Here is an 18,055-nt window from a genome sequence, read left to right as displayed (position 1 = left end):
GCAAAAGCAAAAGCCATGCACTGACATGAGCTCAGTAGGTTGCATCCTAAGGTGGCTCAATCACACCCAGAATGTAATGCAACAGCCTCTCTCTCGTCTATGCATGGCCAAAGAAACCCTGAATCTTGGCCGTCCACATTTCCATTAAAGCGCCCATTAAATCACATTGCAGAGCACAGCAGACTTACAGAAATACATGAAGGAAGCATTCAGGTATTGAAAGATAGGAAGATAGGATTCCCTCTTACTGCTGGTAGATCCTCTCTTATGCCTGCTGAAACACATATGATGCTCCCAGTATTGTGTGGGTATTTCTCAACACACGAGGTACACCACTGCTCTCTAGTACACAGCACAGCCAAGGGGAGGCAATGAGGGAGGAGAGCCTTCCATTTCAAGGGGGATGATGACTGACTTGGAGCCTAGGAGCAGCGAGCGCTCACTAGCCCGAGTCGCTGAAGTAGGCATTGAGCTCCAGGAGCAGCCCCTTGACGTAAACACGCACAGTGTAGAAGAGGGTGAGGAAGTCCTGAGTGCTGAAGATTGTGTCAGCAAGGGCAAAGGGGAGCGTCGAAGGGATGAAACCGCGGCCGTACTCCACCATCCATGTGCCGGCACTCCACTGCACTGACGTGGCCTCTCCAGACCGGTGGATGATGGTATCTCCTGCAGAAAAAGGCAACAACACTTAAAGAGTTTCGTGCTGCTCCTCCCCCCACAGAAGCCTCACCTTACAAGGAACACGCAACTCACCTGGGTAGTAGATCTCGCTTTTGGTTGTTCCTTCTTTCCACTGCCGGAAGGTCCCCGAGATGATGGTATCGTAGATATCGGCCCAGTATCGACCTGCAAGGGAAGAAACAGCATCCAGTAGCAGTTAAGAACTAAGGGGCAACGCAACTCAGTAGGCGAGAATTGACTGCTCTTACTGTAACTGCTAGTTTGGAGGGAGATGGAGAAAGCAATGCCAAAATCTCATCCTCCGCCAGCTGTAGAAGTCTTATCCTTTGATGAGGAAGTGGGGGACAGAGAGACCGGTGGCAGGGTGGGTTACACCAAAGGAAGGAGTGTGGAAAGGTGGCTCCTGCCTTCAAGAATTGAATAGCCAATCAGGTCTTGATGGAGCGGAAGACCAAGTGGTGTCAGTAGGGCAGAGTGCCTATTACCAGCTCTGGTTGATTTGCCAGCTAGTAACCTCCTGTTTCGATGCGGGTGGCGCTGTGGGTTAAACCACAGAGTCTAGGGCTTGCCGATCAGAAGGTTGATGGTTCGAATCCCCACGACGGGGTGAGCTCCCGTTGTTCGGTCCCAGCTCCTGCCCACCTAGCAGTTCGAAAGCACGTCAAAGTGCAAGTAGATAAATAGGTACCGCTCCAGCGGGAAGGTAAACAGCGTTTCCGTGCGCTGCTCTGGTTCGCCAGAAGAGGCTTAGTCATGCTTGCTGGACACATGACCCGGAAGTGGTACCCCAGCTCCCTTGGCCAATAAAGCGAGATGAGCGCCCAGAGTCGGTCACGACTGGACCTAATGGTCAGGGGTCCCTTTACCTTTACCCAACCTCCTGTTTCAATAAATGTAAAGCTCTCTACTTGAGGCCACCCTTGAAGATGATCCAAAAGCTGCAGTTAGTGCAAAATGTGGCAGCCTGTTTAAGCAGTGAGCCAGCTGCAAACATATCACTCCCAATTCTACAGGATGTGCACTGAGACACAGCAGCTTGCCGACATCCACCCTTTATGGCTAATGCTCAAATAAGCACTAACTCGGGAGCAAGCTCTACCATTTGTAAGAGGATCTACTTCTAGCTAAAAATGCATATGGATGCAGATCATGCATATGAAGAAATGTTCCTTGTGCCCAAAGCCAAATGGACTGCATAATCTGCACCAACGCCACCAATGAAATTGTAAGGTAAAAGTAAAGGTACCCCTGCCCGTACGGGTCAGTCTTGACAGACTCTAGGGTTGTGCGCTCATCTCACTCTAGAGGCCGGGAGCCGCCGCTGTCCGCAGACACTTCCGGGTCACATGGCCAGTGTGATATCGCTGCTCTGGTGAGCCTGCACCAATGCAGCACACGGAACGCCGTTTACCTTCCCGCTATAAAGTGGTACCTATTTATCTACTTGCACTTTAAGGGTGCTTTCGAACTGCTAGGTGGGCAGGAGCTGGAACAGAAAGATGGGAGCTCACCCCGCCGTGGGGATTCAAACTGCCGACCATGCGATTGGCAAGTCCTAGGCGCTGAGGTTTTACCCACAGCGCCACCCGCGTCCCAATGAAATTGTAGGTCAAACTTAAAACCTCCTCTAAACTTAGGAGCCAATTCTATTCTCCTGATGCTCGAAGAGAGAAACCTTTTTCTCTGACCCTCCATATCAGCATCCTGTGCGGTTCAATCTAGCTTACCTGAGTGTCCCCCAGCGTCGACAGCTGTGCCAAAGAGCAGAACGTACTCAGAGAAGGAAGCATGGAGCAGGCACATGGAACCCATCCAGCCACCGGCATTGACAAAAACCCACTGCAAGTCCTCATCTGGCAGGATGTGTCCTGGGTGCTTCTTGCGCAGTTCCACAATGATCTTGGAAAAAGCCAACTCGTGGTCCAGGCCTGTAGGAAGCAGGGGTGGAAAGCAACACTGAGTCCTAGTGAGAACAGCCTCCCTTTCTTGTGAAAGTGGAAATGAAGCTTCTATCCCTTGTTGGGTAGAACAGATCGGATGACTCCCTCTTATAATAAGCTGGGAGTCCATCTACACCATCAGCATTTGACTTTACATGGTCTGAGCGTGTAAGAGATCAGTATCAAGTCTTAAAAACTAATTATTTAGTCCCGAAACTGTTTCGCTTGGCAAGACCTATCTCTCTAAACACAATCCCTGACAGTGGCCAAGCAAGGGCCAGCAAGCTGGGCTTCAGACAGCTGCTCCCTGTTGATTTTTCCATTAACATCAAGCAGGCTGAGATATTTTGCATGTTCTGGGGCAGCCAGGAGTCTGGATGATGGCAAGGCGACTTCAGCTTCTCAAAGGGAAGAACAGAGATGGAAGGTTAGGTGCTGCCTGAGGTAGACTGGAAAAGGCCAAGCAAACGCCGCCTCCTCCATAGATCTGAAAACATTTATGCATTTAAATTCATCCAAAACCTTTCACACCACACCTTTCCTTTAAAAAAGAAACGAGTTGAAGTTAAAACAAACGGCTGTTCCCCCTCAAAAGCCCACCGGGAGTCAAAGAAATGTACAGTTGGAAGGGCACCTCAAAGGCCCACCCTCTGCAATGCAGGAGCCACAACTAAAGCAGCCATGGCTGACGGCTGCCCGACCTCTGGGTTGAAGCAGGGCTGGACACCAGTGTTTAAAAAGTCACCCCAAATTTTGACCTATGGCTGTTTTAAATTTTCGAAAGCCTCAAACCATCACTAATGATTTTTTACCTTATTGGTAATTTTATTGGTTAGGGTTTGTTTGTTTTTAAGGTAAACCACACCACGTATTTTCAACGACCAAGAAGTGAGGTGTCTCCTTATTATCACATATTTAAATTTATTAAATTTGTATATATCTCAGGGCAGTTCACAGCATATACAGTGGTACCTCGGGTTAAGTACTTAATTCGTTCCGGAGGTCCGTACTTAACCTAAAACTGTTCTTAACCTGAAGCACCACTTTAGCTAATGGGGCCTCCTGCTGCTGCCGCACTGCCGGAGCACGATTTCTGTCCTCATCCTGAAGCAACGTTCTTAACCCGAGGTACTATTTCTGGGTTAGTGGAGTCTGTAACCTGAAGCGTCTGTAACCCGAGGTACCACTGTAAATATTTACACCCTGCCTTTTCCCCTGACAGGGACTCATGGCGCCTTCCGAATTAAAAGCAAGGGCAGCTGAAAGACCCCCATTATTATTATTATTATTCTGTTTACTCCATTTCTGCCTGACGGATCTCTCAGCCTAAGACCCCGAAGCCCCCCCCCCCGAGCCAGAGACCCCGACCAGCCCCCTTCCCCCCCCCCGTGACGCGCCTGCGTGGTGCTTGGCGAGGCGCGCGATCTCCTCGGGGTCGAACTCGAAGCGGCGCGACGAGGCCGAGAGGGCGACCCAGCAGCGCAGCGCCCCCACCAGCAGCGCCGCCGCCGCCGTCACGGCCACCGCCACCCGCGCAAAGCGCCCGGCCCAGCGCGGCGCCGGCAGCCACCGCATCGCCGAGACGCAGGAGGAGGAGAAGGAGAAGGAGACGGAGACGAAGCAGCGGGGCTACCGCGCCTGCGCCACGGGCAGCCGGACAACCCCGGGCAGAGCCAATGGCAAGCCTCGCCGCCTCAGGACGGCCGGCCAATCACGCCCCGCGCTGCGCCCGCCCGCCAATGGCGGCAGAAGACGCTCGAGCGTCCCCGCCAATGGCGACCCGGGGCGACGCTCTTCGAAGGCCGCTTCGGGCGCGCGTCTCCTGGCTCCTCCCTCGCCAACCCCGTCCCACCCCGGGCACCGCCCACCGCGCGTTCTGTCACGTGAGGCGCCTCGGCCAACCGCGTGCGTCCGGCGCCTCGGGCTGACCCGCGCGCCCTTCGGGGCAAGTTCACGTGACGGTGCGCTGAAGGTCACGTGATGGGCGGGCGGGGCCGGAGAGAAGGAAGCGGCGGAGGATGGCGGAGAAGTTCCAGCCCAGCGGTACCTCCTGCAGGGAGAGCGCGGTGGAGTGTGTGTGGGCGGGGCTTGGGAGTCGAGGGGCCTATCTTAGCCCCGCCCCATTCCTGTCACGGGGTGGGAGGGCGCTGTTGCCAAGGAGACGAAGGTTGATATGCAGAAGGGCGGGGCTTGCCTTGGAGGGGAGGGGCTTGTTGCTAGATGTGGGTGGAGCTTGCCTTAAATGGGAGGGGCCTGCTGCTAGGAGTGGTGGGTGGGGCTTGCCTTGGAGGGGAGGGGCTTGTTGCTAGGTGTGGGTGGAGCATCCCGTAAATGGGAGGGGCCTGCTGCTAGGAGTGGTGGGTGGGGCTTGCCTTGGAGGGGAGGGGCTTGTTGCTAGGTGTGGGTGGAGCATCCCTTAAATGGGAGGGGCCTGCTGCTAGGAGTGGTGGGTGGGGCTTGCCTTGGAGGGGTGGGGCTTGTTGCTAGGTGTGGGTGGAGCTTGCCTTAAATGGGAGGGGTCTGCTGCTAGGAGTGGTGGGTGTGGCTTGCCTTGGAGGGGCGGGGCTTGTTGCTAGGTGTGGGTGGAGCATCCCTTAAATGGGAGGGGTCTGCTGCTAGGAGTGGTGGGTGGGGCTTGCCTTGGAGGGGTGGGGCTTGTTGCTAGGTGTGGGTGGAGCTTGCCTTAAATGGGAGGGGTCTGCTGCTAGGAGTGGTGGGTGTGGCTTGCCTTGGAGGGGTGGGGCTTGTTGCTAGGTGTGGGTGGAGCTTGCCTTAAATGGGAGGGGTCTGCTGTTAGGAGTGGTGGGTGGGGCTTGCCTTGGAGGGGTGGGGCTTGTTGCTAGGTGTGGGTGGAGCTTGCCTTAAATGGGAGGGGCCTGCTGCTAGGAGTGGTGGGTGGGGCTTGCCTTGGAGGGGAGGGGCTTGTTGCTAGGTGTGGGTGGAGCATCCCGTAAATGGGAGGGGCCTGCTCCTAGGTGTGGTGGGTGGGGCTTGCCTTGGAGGGGAGGGGCTTGTTGCTAGGTGTGGGTGGAGCTTGCCTTAAATGGGAGGGGTCTGCTGCTAGGAGTGGTGGGTGTGGCTTGCCTTGGAGGGGCGGGGCTTGTCTATAAATGGGAGGGGTCTGCTGCTAGGTGTGGTGGGTGGGGCTTGCCTTGGAGGGGCGGGGCTTCTGTCATGACATGGAGGGGTCTGTGGCCAGGGAGACAGGCAGGGCTAAAGGGGAAGGGTTTCCTAGGGGTCATGGTGGTGGTGGTGCCCTAGCCACCTGTCCCCCACCTTGTGTTCCTGCGTCCCTAACTCTGCTTCCTCCCTCCCTCCCTCCCTCCCTCTCCAGAGCACCAGCACCTGCGCTACAACCCCTTGCGTGATGACTGGGTGCTGGTCTCAGCCCACCGCATGCGGCGCCCGTGGCAGGGGCAGGTGGAGAAGCCACCCCAGGAGGACATCCCGCGCTGTGATCCGGGCAACCCTTTGTGCCCCGGAGCCAAGAGAGCCAATGGCCAGGTACTGTGTTGCCAGGGGCAGGGAGGGCGATACAGACCCCTCAATCCTCAATGGAGGCCATAAAAGGTAAAGGGACCCCTGACCATTAGGTCCGGTCGTGGCCGACTCTGGGGTTGTGGCGCTCATCTCGCTTTATTGACCAAGGGAGCCGGCGTACAGCTTCCGGGTCATGTGTCCAGCATGACTAAGCCGCTTCTGGCGAACAAGAGCAGTGCACAGAAACGCCGTTTACCTTCCCGCCGGAGTGGTACCTATTTATCTACTTGCACTTCGACGTTTTTTTGAACTGGAGCAGGGACCGAGCAACGGGAGCTCACCCCGTCGCAGGGATTTGAACCTCCGACATTCTGATCGGCAAGTCCTAGGCTCTGTGGTTTAACCCACAGTGCCATAAATCAGTTCATAACCATCTGTTGTGTTTATTTATCACTTTTACATCCCACCTTTTCTCCAAATACTTAAAGAGGAATGTCTGCCTCTATTCCTCCCCAGTTTTAACCTCATAGTAACTTCTATGAATTAGGCTCGGCTGAGAGACAGTGACTGGCATAAATTCACCCAGGTAAGCTCATGGATGCAAGGGGATTTTAACCTTGGTTTCCGAGGTCCTAGTCCAACACTCTAACCACTACACCACACTGGCTAATCGTTGTGAAGCAGAAAGAGCCTGTTATCTTGTGCCTGCGGGTTGTTTTTTTTAAAAAATTAAATACTCTCCAGCAGTGTCTGCAGGACAGTCAAAAGCCAATAAGAAGCTTTACACAGAAACATCAGGCAGTAGTGGGGTGGGTTAATTTTTTTTACTGTCCAGCATAGCTCTCCGAAATCATTCTACTCTCCACCATCACCCCTTGAGAACCGTTTTCTAACAAGTTCCTCTGGAAAAGAGCACATCCTGTCCAAATTGAAATATTGGAGTCCCAATAAAGCAGAATTTTGGTTTTCATTGGATTTTATGGTTGCAGGTATGACTGACTCTCTCTTCTCTATCCTCTCAATTCTGGGGAAATTCCCCCCCTGGCCCTAAAGACTGAAATCTTGGAAATATTTGGTAGAGAGTTGAAACTAAAGTTGCGGTCCTACGGTCTTGCAGCTCAGCAGCCTGACTGCAACCTGTGTTTTGCTGTGTTTGTCCTCATGCAGGTGAATCCCCACTACGAGGACACATTTGTCTTTGACAACGACTTCCCTGCGCTGCAGCCAGATGCCCCGGAGCCTGGTAAGAATCCACCTAGTTTTTCTTATTAGCACTTAACCATTTACCAAGGAAGATGAGGCTCAATGAGAACCCGTTTAACGATTTCTCCTCCACAGGGAATGAGCCAGGATCCTTTGTTAATATAGTGAATAGCTTCCAGTTAGGGTCGCTGTGTGTTCTTGTTTCTGGCAGGGCTACCTGTTCAGCCATAAGGATTCCAGCAGTTAAAAGCAGAAGGGCCTTGTCAGAAAAAAAAGAGAGACACGTGGCAGTTCTGCTGCAGGTTGTAGCATTTTTTCAAAGTTGAGGGTCTGTGACTTATGAGGAACAGCTAAGGGAGCTGGGCATGTTTAGCCTGGAGAAGAGGAAGTTAAGGGGTGATATGATAGCCATGTTCAAATATATAAAAGGATGTCACATAGAGGAGGGAGAAAGGTTGTTTTCTGCTGCTCCAGAGAAGCGGACACGGAGCAATGGATCCAAACTACAAGAAAGAAGATTCCACCTAAACATTAGGAAGAACTTCCTGACGGTAAGAGCTGTTGGACAGTGGAATTTGCTGCCAAGGAGTGTGGTGGAGTCTCCTTCTTTGGAGGTCTTTAAGCAAAGGCTTGACAACCATATGTCAGGAGTGCTCTGATGGTGTTTCCTGCTTGGCAGGGGGTTGGACTCGATGGCCCTTGTGGTCTCTTCCAACTCTATGATTCTATGACTTAGCTGGAAAATGTTAGCTGCCCATGGATGTCCCAGGGGACTGTGGATGGAGAGAAAGGAGCTCAGCTTGGTTCGACTTGTTTCAAAGGCTCATCCTGATGTGACAAAAGTTGCTAAAGTACTCTGAGGAGGGCTCTTGCCCTTCTGACAGGCAATGTAACATGAGAAGAGCCTTTTTAAAAAATTTTTATTTAACATAATTATTACAAAATACAAACAAAATACTGCAAATACATACATACATATATATTTCAGATAAGCACGCATATGTAAAAAAAGAACAAAAAAGAAAAAAGGAAGAAAAGGAAAAAGAAAAAATAAGGAGAAAAAGAGGAATAAGAAAACATGGAAGAATTTCTTCCAGATTTATTCTACAAATATCTCAATAATAAAATTTCATTGATTGGCTTATTTCATTGATTGACTTCCATCACTTACACTGCACTTCCTATATACATTTTAAGCAAAATTGTATCTGTTATTCCATATTTTCCCCCTACAATCTCAAATATTCTAATCAATAAGTTTTCTAAATCTTTCATAAATCTATTCTAGACACAACCAATACAATACAAAGATTAAGTGTAAGGTATTGGCACGAGAAGAGCCTTGCTGGATGAGGCCAAGGGCCCAACCAGTCCAGCATTCCATTCCAGGGGTCGGCTGGGTGCTCTTGGGGAGTGCCCCAGTTGGCTTACTGCTTCTGTGCAAAACAGGCAAGGGCCTGGGACCACCTCATGCCGGATGCTGCACTGTGGAGAGCCATGGTTGAAGTCTGCAGAATAATGGGATCTTCTTTGTCCTGTTTGCTGCACTTAAAGATACCCCTCTGTCCATGGAGATCCACTGGCAATTCCTGAGCTGTCAGCAGGCATCCGTGCAGTATGACATCTCTGTGTAGTCCAGGATTAGGCACAGTTTTCCCGTGTTGATTTACAGTACACTGAAGGGATGCTGAACCACCATGACAGTTTATACAAACCTCTCACTTGCCCTTCACAGTGTGCACCATATACATTGGGCCTGAAAGTCCCTCCTGAGTTGGGGGCAGCAGAGTTCACTGCAGGAGATGGCGGGTGGGATTGCAGTCGTGCAGTAGCACTGATGACAAGTCCCTGGCTGGGCTAGAAGATGAATTGTGGGGTCTGAGGGAGGCTGACATCACAGCTGTGCAACCTCCTGGTGCGCTGGCCTTTTCTTGGATTGCACCCGTTGCCCGCCTCCCTGCCTTTCTCACTGGATTTCCTCTCCTTCCGCAGATGCTGGCGACCACCCCTTGTTCCGTGCAGCGTCCGCTCGAGGCGTGTGGTAAATCTGGCTCCTTGTGTTCCCCAGCCCTTCCCTCCTGCTGAGCCGAATGGCTGGCTTAGGGTTCCCTTGTGTTGCTGCTTTTTGCACTTTTCCCTTCTTGGCCCAGTCCTTCTCCCTGCCTTTTCCAGGAACTGCAAACAGTTTTTGCAGAGTAGGAATTCCTCGGCTTGTCTTGCCTTGCCTCCATCGTATCATGATTTCCCCAACAGTCTGGCTTTCCACTTCCATATGCATGACTTCTAGAAAATGCATGATTTCTAGTTCCAGAGATCTCAAGGCCACCTCTGCTATTTTACCCTTTTTGTAAACCGCTTTGTGTTTAAAAATATATATATACAGTGGACTCTTGGGTTGCGAACGTGATACGTGCAGGATGCACGTTCACAACCCACAGCGTTCACAACCCACAGCGGTGCGTATGCGCAGGTTGGAATTCAGTGCTTCTGTGCATGCGCAAAGCTTGATTTAGCGCTTCTGTGCATGCGTGACCGCTGAACTCCGGAAGTAACCCATCCAGTATTTCTGGGTTTCGGCGGTCCATGACCTGAAAAAAACGCAACCTGAAGCATCTATAACCCAATGTATGACTGTAATTAAGTAGTATACTTTCTATGAATTAAAATGTGGAGTTGTTTGCTCTGCAGCCACTTAAGAGTGGCATACCTCATTCAGACCTGTCCTGTACTTGGGATGCAGACTAGTCCTGATTATGTTTGTTACCCATGGGCAGAGTTTGGGCTGGATAGGGTGACCTGGGTCCTTCCAGCCAATTGATTCTAGGATCTTTGCTCCTTCTCCTTTTCCCTTTCCCCCCAGCAAAGTGATGTGCTTCCACCCCTGGTCTGACATGACTCTGCCCCTCATGTCACTTGCTGAGATCCGCAGCGTGATTGACAAGTGGTTGGAGATAGCTGTGGAGCTGGGTGCCTCTTACTCCTGGGTGCAGGTCAGTTGCTGAAAGGACCTACCTTGGCCAACCACCACAACCCCTCCTGCCCCAAGACTTCATTTTTACTAACCCTCACATTATTGAAATTGAAATACTTTATTGTCACTTGTACAATTGAGATTACACGAGCACCCCCCACTCAGCTCTCTTAGTCTTAATTCCCCTCGTCTGCTGACGCACACCCACCAAACCCGAAAGTCAGTTGCGCTGTTGTTATCTTTTCATTCAGCAGCCGAACAGCCCACGAATAGAAGCTGTTCTTTACCCTGTTGGTGCGACTAATCCTGCTTCTATATCTTCTGCCCGAGGGCAGGAGATCAAGAAAGTGCCGGCCAGGGTGTGGATCATCCCTGAGAATTTTCCTCACTCTCCAGAGGCAACGTTCTTCCGCTATTTCATCCAGCGGATTCATGGGACAGCCCATAATATCTTATGCTGTAGTCACCACCCTCTGCAGGCACTTCCTATCAGATGATGTCAAACCAGCGTCCCAGACCGTGATGCAGTAGGAAAGGACACTTTCTATTGTTGACCGGTAGAAGGAGGTCATCAAATGTTGATTGACATTGTTCTTTCGCAATATTCTGAGGAGATGGAGTCTCTGTTGGGCTTTCTTAACCACCTGGGTTGTATTGATTTTCCAAGTAAGGTCTTCACTGAGATAAACTCCTAGGAATTTAAAGGAAGAGACTCTCTCCACACAGCCCTCCCCGATGTACAGCGGAGCTAGTTCAATTAATGTCCAAGAGCATAGTTAAACTACAGAACATGCTGCTACAGAAAGCCATGATGGCTCCTAGCCACGATGGCTACGCTCTGCCCCCATGGTTGGAGGCAGCAATGCTTCTGAATAGCAGTTACTGGAAACCACAGGAGAGGCGAGAGGGCTCTTGTGCTCGGATCCTGCTCTGCGGGTCTCCCATAATGGCAGCTGCTTAGCCCCTGTGAGAACAGGATGCTGGACTAGGTGGGCCTTGGGCCTGATCCAGCAGGCTCTTACGTTCTTACATTATCTCCTGCTCCATCCCTTCTTGGGCTGCCCGTTCTTCCTGGAGAGAAGCAATAGTTTCCCTTTTAGAAGGCAAAAATGGTGAGCGATCTGGAGCAGGAATGGGGAACCCTTGGTGCCTCTTAGCTGGCTCTTGGGGTTCTCCCAAGGCCAGACACTCTCCTGAGCTGATCTGCCTTGGCATCCTCGTCGTTTTTGCCTGGCTGCAATGCATCTTTCAGCTCTGTCCCTGCTTCTTGTTTGCCTGGGTGTAGGCTAGAGAGGGACTTGTGGGTGTGTAGAAATCGGCTTACTGTACAAAAGCACAATTTCACTAAGAATCCAGAATAGGGGACCAGTTTCCCTGCCTTGGAACTTTGACCACTGGTCAGTTCAAAGGGGGGTTGAGAGGTACCGGTCATGAACTTGCATAAGATCGCTCCTTTTCCTCCTTGCAGATCTTTGAGAACAAAGGAGCCATGATGGGCTGTTCCAACCCTCACCCTCACTGCCAGGTAAGGAGGCTTTCTAGCAAGCTGCATTATACTGAGCCAGTTAGCTCAGTGCTGCCTCCACTGACTGGAAGTGGCTCTTCAGGGGGTGGGACCCAAACCAGGGAGTTCAAATGGCACGGAAGGCGAAGAGCTGTTGGACAGTGGGACGGACTCCCTTGGAAGGTGGTAGACTCTCCTTCCTTGGAGTTTTTCAAGCCAAGGTTGGATGGCCAAAAGTCAGGGATTCTTTAGTTGAGATTCCTGCACTGCGGGGGGGTTGAAGTAGATGACTCTTGGGGATCCCTTCTAATTCTATGATTCGACATGTGGAACGTCTTCCTTGTTCAGGGGACACGGGTGGTGCTGTGGTCCAAACCACTGAGCCTCTTGGGTTTCCCGATCAAAAGGTCGGCGGTTCAAATCCCCACAACGAAGTGAGCTCCCGTTGCTCTTTCCCAGATCCTGCCAACCTAGCAGTTTGAAAGCATGCCATTGCAAGTAGATAAGTAGGTACTGCTCCGGCGGGAGGGTAAACGGTGTTTCCATGCACTCTGGTTTCTGTCAGTGTTCTGTTGCACCAGAAGCGGTTTAGTCCTGCTGGGCACATGACCCGGAAAGCTGTCTGTGGAAAACGCCAGTTCCCTCAGCCTGAAAGTGAGATGAGCGCCACAACCCCATAGTCGCCTTTGACTGGACTTAACCATCCAGGAGTCCTTTAACTTTTACCTTTATCTTAAAAGTAAAGGTAAAGGGACCCCTGACCATTCGGTCCAGTCGTGGCTGACTCTGGGGTTGCTGCGCTCATCTCACTTTATTGGCCGAGGGAGCCGGCGTCCAGCTGCCGGGTCATGTGGCCATCATGACTAAGCCACTTCTGGCAAACCAGAGCAGCGCACGGAAACGCCGTTTACCTTCCCACCAGAGCGGTACCTATTTATCTACTTGCACTTTGATGTGCTTTCGAACTGCTAGGTTGGCAGGAGCAGGGACCGAGCAACAGGAGTTCACCCCGTCACAGGGATTTGAACCGCCGACCTTCTGATCGGCAAGTCCTAGGCTCTGTGGTTTAACCCACAACACCAACCGTGTCCCTTACCTTTATCTTACTTGCTCTTAAAATGTTGGCCACATGGTGGCAATGTAAGCCTGCAAGTAGCCTACTATAAACTGTGCCTGTGCGTTGAGGCACTGTTTTATCCAGGGAAAGTTGCATTGGAAGCTGCCTTCCCCTGAGTCAGATGTACACGGACTAGCAAGTGACTCCAGGGTTCCAGGCAGGGCGCTTTCCCAGCCCTTCCTGGAGATGTTGGTAGGGACTGAACCTGGAACCTTGTGCATTGAAAGCAGATGTTCTGCCGCTATGCCTCAGTTGGTTAGACTTGAGCGTGGAGGTTTCTGAATTGCCCGGCTGCACTGATGCATCCCTTCTCGTCCCCTCTCTAGGTCTGGGCCAGCAATTTCCTGCCCAATGAAGCCTCCCTGGAGGACCGGACGCAGCAGAAGCACCTTTGCGAGCGTGGCATCCCCATGCTGCTTGAATATGCCCAGCTGGAAGCCCAGAGGAAGGTCGGGGACCCCTGGGGCATGGGGAGGGTGGCAGTGGCGCTTGGACCTGTGGCTGAGCCCCTCTTTGTGATCCCTGGCAGGAGCGGATTGTGGTGGAGAACTCTGACTGGGTGGTGGTGGTGCCCTACTGGGCGGTGTGGCCTTTTCAGACTCTCCTGCTTCCTCGACGACGACACGTCCGTCGCCTTCAGGACCTCCAGGATGGGGAAAGAGACAGTGAGTGCCCTGGCAGAAGAGGGCGGGGTCATGGAACGGGCGCTGCTGCCTCCCTGAAATGTGGGGAGAAGGGAAGCAGGGACAAACCAAGAAGAAGGAATAGAGGGGGCATTCCCAGACGAACAGACTGCCGTTGGCATTGTATGAGTGGAGAACCTGCGTCGCTAGGAAGAACTTAGGTGTGAGGTCTGTGTGTGCAAGGGAAGGTGGAGGCACAGATGTTGTCAAGCTGGCAACTGTTCAGGGTTGCCCTGAGTTGCCCAACAACTTATTGTAACAAAATAATAATAATAATAATAATAATAATAATAATAAATTCTCACTGCAAGAAGGCAAGTTACAGGGAACCAGGCAGAGGGCCTTCTCGGTAGTGGCGCCCTCCCTGTGGAACTCCCTCCCTTCAGATGTCAAAGAGAACAACAACTACCAGACATCTGAAGGCAGCCCTGTTTAGGGAAGCTTTTAATCTTTGATGTATTACAGTATTTTAATATTTTTTTGGAAGCCACCCAGAGTGGCTGGGGAAGCCCAGACAGATGGGCGGGGTATAAACAAACAAACAAACAAATATAATGTATTATTTATGCCCCGCCCAATACAGGAATCATAGAATCTTTTTTTCTTCCTGCTGCATCACACCATTGACTCAGGTGAAGTTTGCGGTCTGCTAAGACCTCTAGATAGAATAGAATAGAATAGAATTTATTATTTATACCCCGCCCATCTGGCTGGGTTTCCCCAGCCACTCTGGGCGGCTTCCAACAAAGTATTAAAATACAGTGGTCTGTTAAACATTAAAAGCTTCCCTAAACAGGGCTGCCTTCAGATGTCTTCTAAAAGTCTGGTAGTTGTTTTTCTCTTTGACATCTGGTGGCAGGGCGTTCCACAGGGCATTCCACTACCGAGAAGGCCCTCTGCCTGGTTCCCTGTAACTTGGTTTCTTGCAGCGAGGGAACTGCCAGAAAGCCCTCGGAGTAATGGGGGTGGAGACGCTCTTTCAGGTATACTGGACCGAGGCCATTTAGGGCTTTAAAGGTCAGCACCAACACTTTGAATTGTGCTCGGAAACGTACTGGGAGCCAATGTGGGTCTTTCAAGACCGGTGTTATGTGGTTTTGGCGGCCGCTCCCAGTCACCAGTCTAGTTGCCGCATTCTGGATTAGTTGTAGTTTCCGGGTCACCTTGAAAGGTAGCCCCACGTAGAGCGCGTTGCAGTAGTTCATGGTGAGTTCTGGCACCTATTTTTCTTGAAAACAAAAAGCCGTGGGGTGAACCACATACGCCGCCTCAATTTCCCTGTAGGAAAAGGGTAGACTGTAAGTGCAATTAAATAAACAAATACGTTGTGCGGAAAGGTCACCTGCTGAAGGTCTTTGAGAGCAGGTGGGCCAGAGCACCTGGAGGGGTCTTTTAAGATCAAGGATAGATGATTTGACCTATGGGGCCGCATTCAAGCCATGAAGGGCCTCTTCCTGGTCCACCAAACTTTGTGTTGGTGCTTAAGAGCAGCTCTGTCACTGTTGCCCTGCGCATGCTATTGGCGTTGTGTCTCAGGAGCCAGGTTGAGACTGGAGGCGGCCGCAGCAGAATCAGGGCAATTGTTTCCTGGGAAAGATGCCTCAGGTGGGATTCCTGCTGCTGGCTTGGGCTGTGAGCTTTATATGAAGCATCTTAATTCACGGAAGCTTTCTGAGCAAGATTTCGCGCACACAAGGCAAGCGGGCTGATGTCTCTGGGTCTCCTGTCTTTCAGGCCTGGCTTCCATCATGAAGAGGCTTCTCACCAAGTATGACAACCTCTTCCAGATCTCCTTCCCTTACTCCATGGGGTGGCATGGTAAGCACAGGGCAGAGAAATTTCAGGTGCCCAATGATTTTGATTCTGTGTCAAAGTTCTCTTGAACCCCACTTGAGCCCCAATCTAGTCCAACCCCCTGTGATAAAAGGTTGCCTGGCAGCAAGGGCTACCTTGCTCAACCTTCCCATTCTGTTAGGAGGACAGGAGTCTTTGTTTGCCCTGTCCTGTCCTCTCTCCTTGACCAACTCTTAATAATAAATAAATAATAATAAATTTTTATTTATACCTCGCCCTTCCCGGTTCAAAAACCGGGCTCAGGACAGCTAACAACAAATTTAAAACACTTAATTGTAAAAGCAGCATAAAATACAGTATAAAAACATGTATAACGAGGAGGCCAGGAAAGAATTAGCTTTGGGGTCTCAGAGCAGGTGATCTTCATAAAAGGGGAGGGGGAAGGAAGAGAAGGGAAATAAAAGATCAAATTAAAGGCCAGGCGGAATAGCTCTGTCTTACAGGCCTGATAGAAGGAGGTTAAATCTTGAAGGGCCCTGGTCTCCTGGGACAGAGCATTCCACCAGATCGGAGCCATCACTGAGAAGGCCCTGGCCCTGGTGGAGGATAGTCTGACTTCCTTAGGGCCCGGGACCTCTAAACTATGGTTATCCAAGGACCTTAAGGTCCTCTGCAGGGCAGAATTCCTTCCCAGTCTTCCCCTCCTGACGGTGAGGGTCAGATTCACCCATTTGGCCCTCATCCAGCCTACGCATCTCCATCCCCTGCACTAGCCGGCACCTGACTCTCTGCCTTGCGGTGCCCCAGCCTCACTCCCTTTTCTCTCCTCTTCTAATAGGAGCCCCAACAGGACCCTACCTTGACGCTGACTGCAGCCACTGGCAGCTTCATGCCCATTACTACCCACCTTTGCTGCGTTCGGCCACCGTCCGCAAGTTCATGGTTGGCTACGAAATGCTGGCTCAGGCTCAGAGGGATTTGACGCCCGAGCAGGTGAGTAGAACTTGGCAAGTGAAGAGGGGACAGGATAAGAGTTTGTAAAACGGGGCTTGGCTGGGGAAGAGGTAAGTTTTATTCCCTCGCTCATAACACTGGACCTCGTGGACATCCAGTGAAGCTGAACATTGGGAGATTCAGGGCAGAGGAAAGCGCATAGTTAAACTGTGGAACTCCCTGCCACAAGATGGCAGTGATGGCCGCCGATCCTTGATGGCTTTACAAGAGGATTGGACCTCTTGGAGGAGAGGGCTTTCGATGGCTATTGGCCACGATGGCTCTGCTCAGTCTATGCAGCAGTGCTACCAAATAGCAGGTGTTGGAAACCCAGGAGAGAAGAGTCCTGCTGTTGTGCTTGAATCCTGCTTCTGGATTTCCCACAACATCTGGTTGTCCACTGTGATGCTGGACCAGATGGGCCTTTGGCCTGATCCAGCAGGCTCTTCTTACATTCTTAGATACACATTGTGAATGGGTTAAGAAGGCAATTTATGGCAGAGATTTGTGGAAATGAGAATGAAGGCGGCAGGAGGGGCAGTGGTGAATATTGCTGGAATAGAGTTATTCTAAGTTCTTTCTTCTTTGGCAAGTTTGAGGCCTGGTTGGATTGGGGCAGAGAGGCTCTCCTTTTCCTGGGCCTTCTCTTTGACTGTCAGGAGTTCAGTCTACACTAGAGTAGGACCCTGGCAGAGACACATGCCCGACTGGCGTGTTCTCTTCCTCCCGGTCGATCGTTTGGGAGCTTCAAAAGCTTTCTTCAGCCCGAATATCACAGCAACCGATGCCAACAGACATCGGCACACTTAGGGATCCGCACGGTTTGCGCAACTTGCATGACAGACCTCAGCAACTCAGCATTTTGGCTATTCTACTTTATTTACATCTAAACACACACGGAGCACAGCAACATGGCTCCCTCTCTCTCTAGCATCAGACAGCAAAGAGAAAAAGAACAAAGGACAATAGTCCCACTTCACAGTAGCACAAACATCCTGTCTCCGTCACTTCCCACTTTGTGGAGTCAAAACACACACCGTCATGTGATAGACAAGAATCCCGTGACTGCAATCATAGACCAGGAATTCTAACAGTGCACACATCAATTCCCTTTTTCCCCACAGGCTGCCGAGCGCTTGAGAAACCTGCCTGAAGAGCATTATCAGCTGAAACAAAGAGAAACTTGATAACGCAAAAGCACAACAGGGACCTTTTGGGTTTGGGACACTTGGTTGATCACTGTGATTTTGGATAAAGGGGATCAGCGTGAATCATTTCTGTGGGGGAAGCTTGAGCTGTGCAGGGCACGTGGCATGGGCTGTGTATAGCTTTGGTAGCTGGGGCCGAGCTGGAATTGTCTTTCTGCCCTGCTAAACCGAGGTCTTTTGAGGCCCATCAAGCTTTCTGGGAGAAGCACCCTCTCCTCTTGGAGAAAAGCTCTGCAAAACCTTCTGGGTCCACTATTCCTGCAAAGGCTACATGATCTGTGGTTCCTGCACTACAGGGGTTGGACGTCTCGGTGAACCCTGGGTCCTTTCCAGCTCCAGAGTTCTATGATTCTATGACCCAAGCTGCTCTAATGCTGTGTTGTTTTTAACATTCGATTGTGAGCTGCCCAGAGTGGCTGGGGAAACTCAGCCAGATGGGTGGGGTATAAATAATAAATTATTATTATTATTATTACTAAGA

General features: G+C 51.2%; 2 protein-coding genes across 3 annotated transcripts; one reads left to right on the top strand and one right to left on the bottom strand.

The window, feature by feature from the left end:
• Nucleotides 1-338: 338 nt before the first annotated feature.
• SIGMAR1 (sigma non-opioid intracellular receptor 1) lies at nucleotides 339-4,203 on the bottom strand. Its single transcript, XM_053408669.1, has 4 exons — nucleotides 4,019-4,203; nucleotides 2,409-2,609; nucleotides 754-846; nucleotides 339-666 (listed from the first exon to the last, which is right to left on the bottom strand). Exons 1-4 carry the CDS (start codon nucleotides 4,194-4,196, stop codon nucleotides 443-445), a joined length of 696 nt encoding a protein of 231 aa, XP_053264644.1. The 5' UTR covers nucleotides 4,197-4,203; the 3' UTR covers nucleotides 339-442.
• Nucleotides 4,204-4,505: 302 nt separating this feature from the next.
• GALT (galactose-1-phosphate uridylyltransferase) lies at nucleotides 4,506-17,652 on the top strand. 2 transcript variants are annotated; one of them, XM_053408667.1, is made up of 11 exons: nucleotides 4,530-4,664; nucleotides 5,956-6,125; nucleotides 7,269-7,344; nucleotides 9,297-9,345; nucleotides 10,165-10,294; nucleotides 11,744-11,800; nucleotides 13,223-13,345; nucleotides 13,426-13,561; nucleotides 15,314-15,397; nucleotides 16,212-16,366; nucleotides 17,491-17,652. In XM_053408667.1, exons 1-11 carry the CDS (start codon nucleotides 4,640-4,642, stop codon nucleotides 17,551-17,553), a joined length of 1,068 nt encoding a protein of 355 aa, XP_053264642.1. In that variant the 5' UTR covers nucleotides 4,530-4,639; the 3' UTR covers nucleotides 17,554-17,652. The 2 variants fall into 2 exon arrangements, with proteins under 2 accessions (XP_053264643.1, XP_053264642.1); XM_053408668.1 differs by lacking the exon at nucleotides 5,956-6,125 and having other exon boundaries at nucleotides 4,506-4,664.
• Nucleotides 17,653-18,055: the final 403 nt, after the last annotated feature.

This window comes from Podarcis raffonei, chromosome 11 (genome assembly GCF_027172205.1).
Source record: "Podarcis raffonei isolate rPodRaf1 chromosome 11, rPodRaf1.pri, whole genome shotgun sequence".
Classification (NCBI taxonomy): domain Eukaryota; kingdom Metazoa; phylum Chordata; class Lepidosauria; order Squamata; family Lacertidae; genus Podarcis; species Podarcis raffonei.
The sequence above is the reverse complement of the archived record's forward strand: the minus strand, read 5'-3'. Positions and strand labels throughout refer to the sequence as shown.

Excerpts from the sequence above, each read along its gene's own strand:
- SIGMAR1 (XM_053408669.1), bottom strand. The coding sequence starts at position 4,196 with ATGCGGTGGCTGCCGGCGCCGCGCTGGGCCGGGCGCTTTGCGCGGGTG. Across the intron at positions 847-2,408 it reads CGACGCTGGGGGACACTCAG|GTCGATACTGGGCCGATATC; the intron begins GTAAGCTAGATT and ends CTTCCCTTGCAG. Across the intron at positions 667-753 it reads AAGCGAGATCTACTACCCAG|GAGATACCATCATCCACCGG; the intron begins GTGAGTTGCGTG and ends CTTTTTCTGCAG.
- GALT (XM_053408667.1), top strand. The coding sequence starts at position 4,640 with ATGGCGGAGAAGTTCCAGCCCAGCG. Across the intron at positions 13,346-13,425 it reads AGCTGGAAGCCCAGAGGAAG|GAGCGGATTGTGGTGGAGAA; the intron begins GTCGGGGACCCC and ends GATCCCTGGCAG. Across the intron at positions 15,398-16,211 it reads TTACTCCATGGGGTGGCATG|GAGCCCCAACAGGACCCTAC; the intron begins GTAAGCACAGGG and ends CTCTTCTAATAG.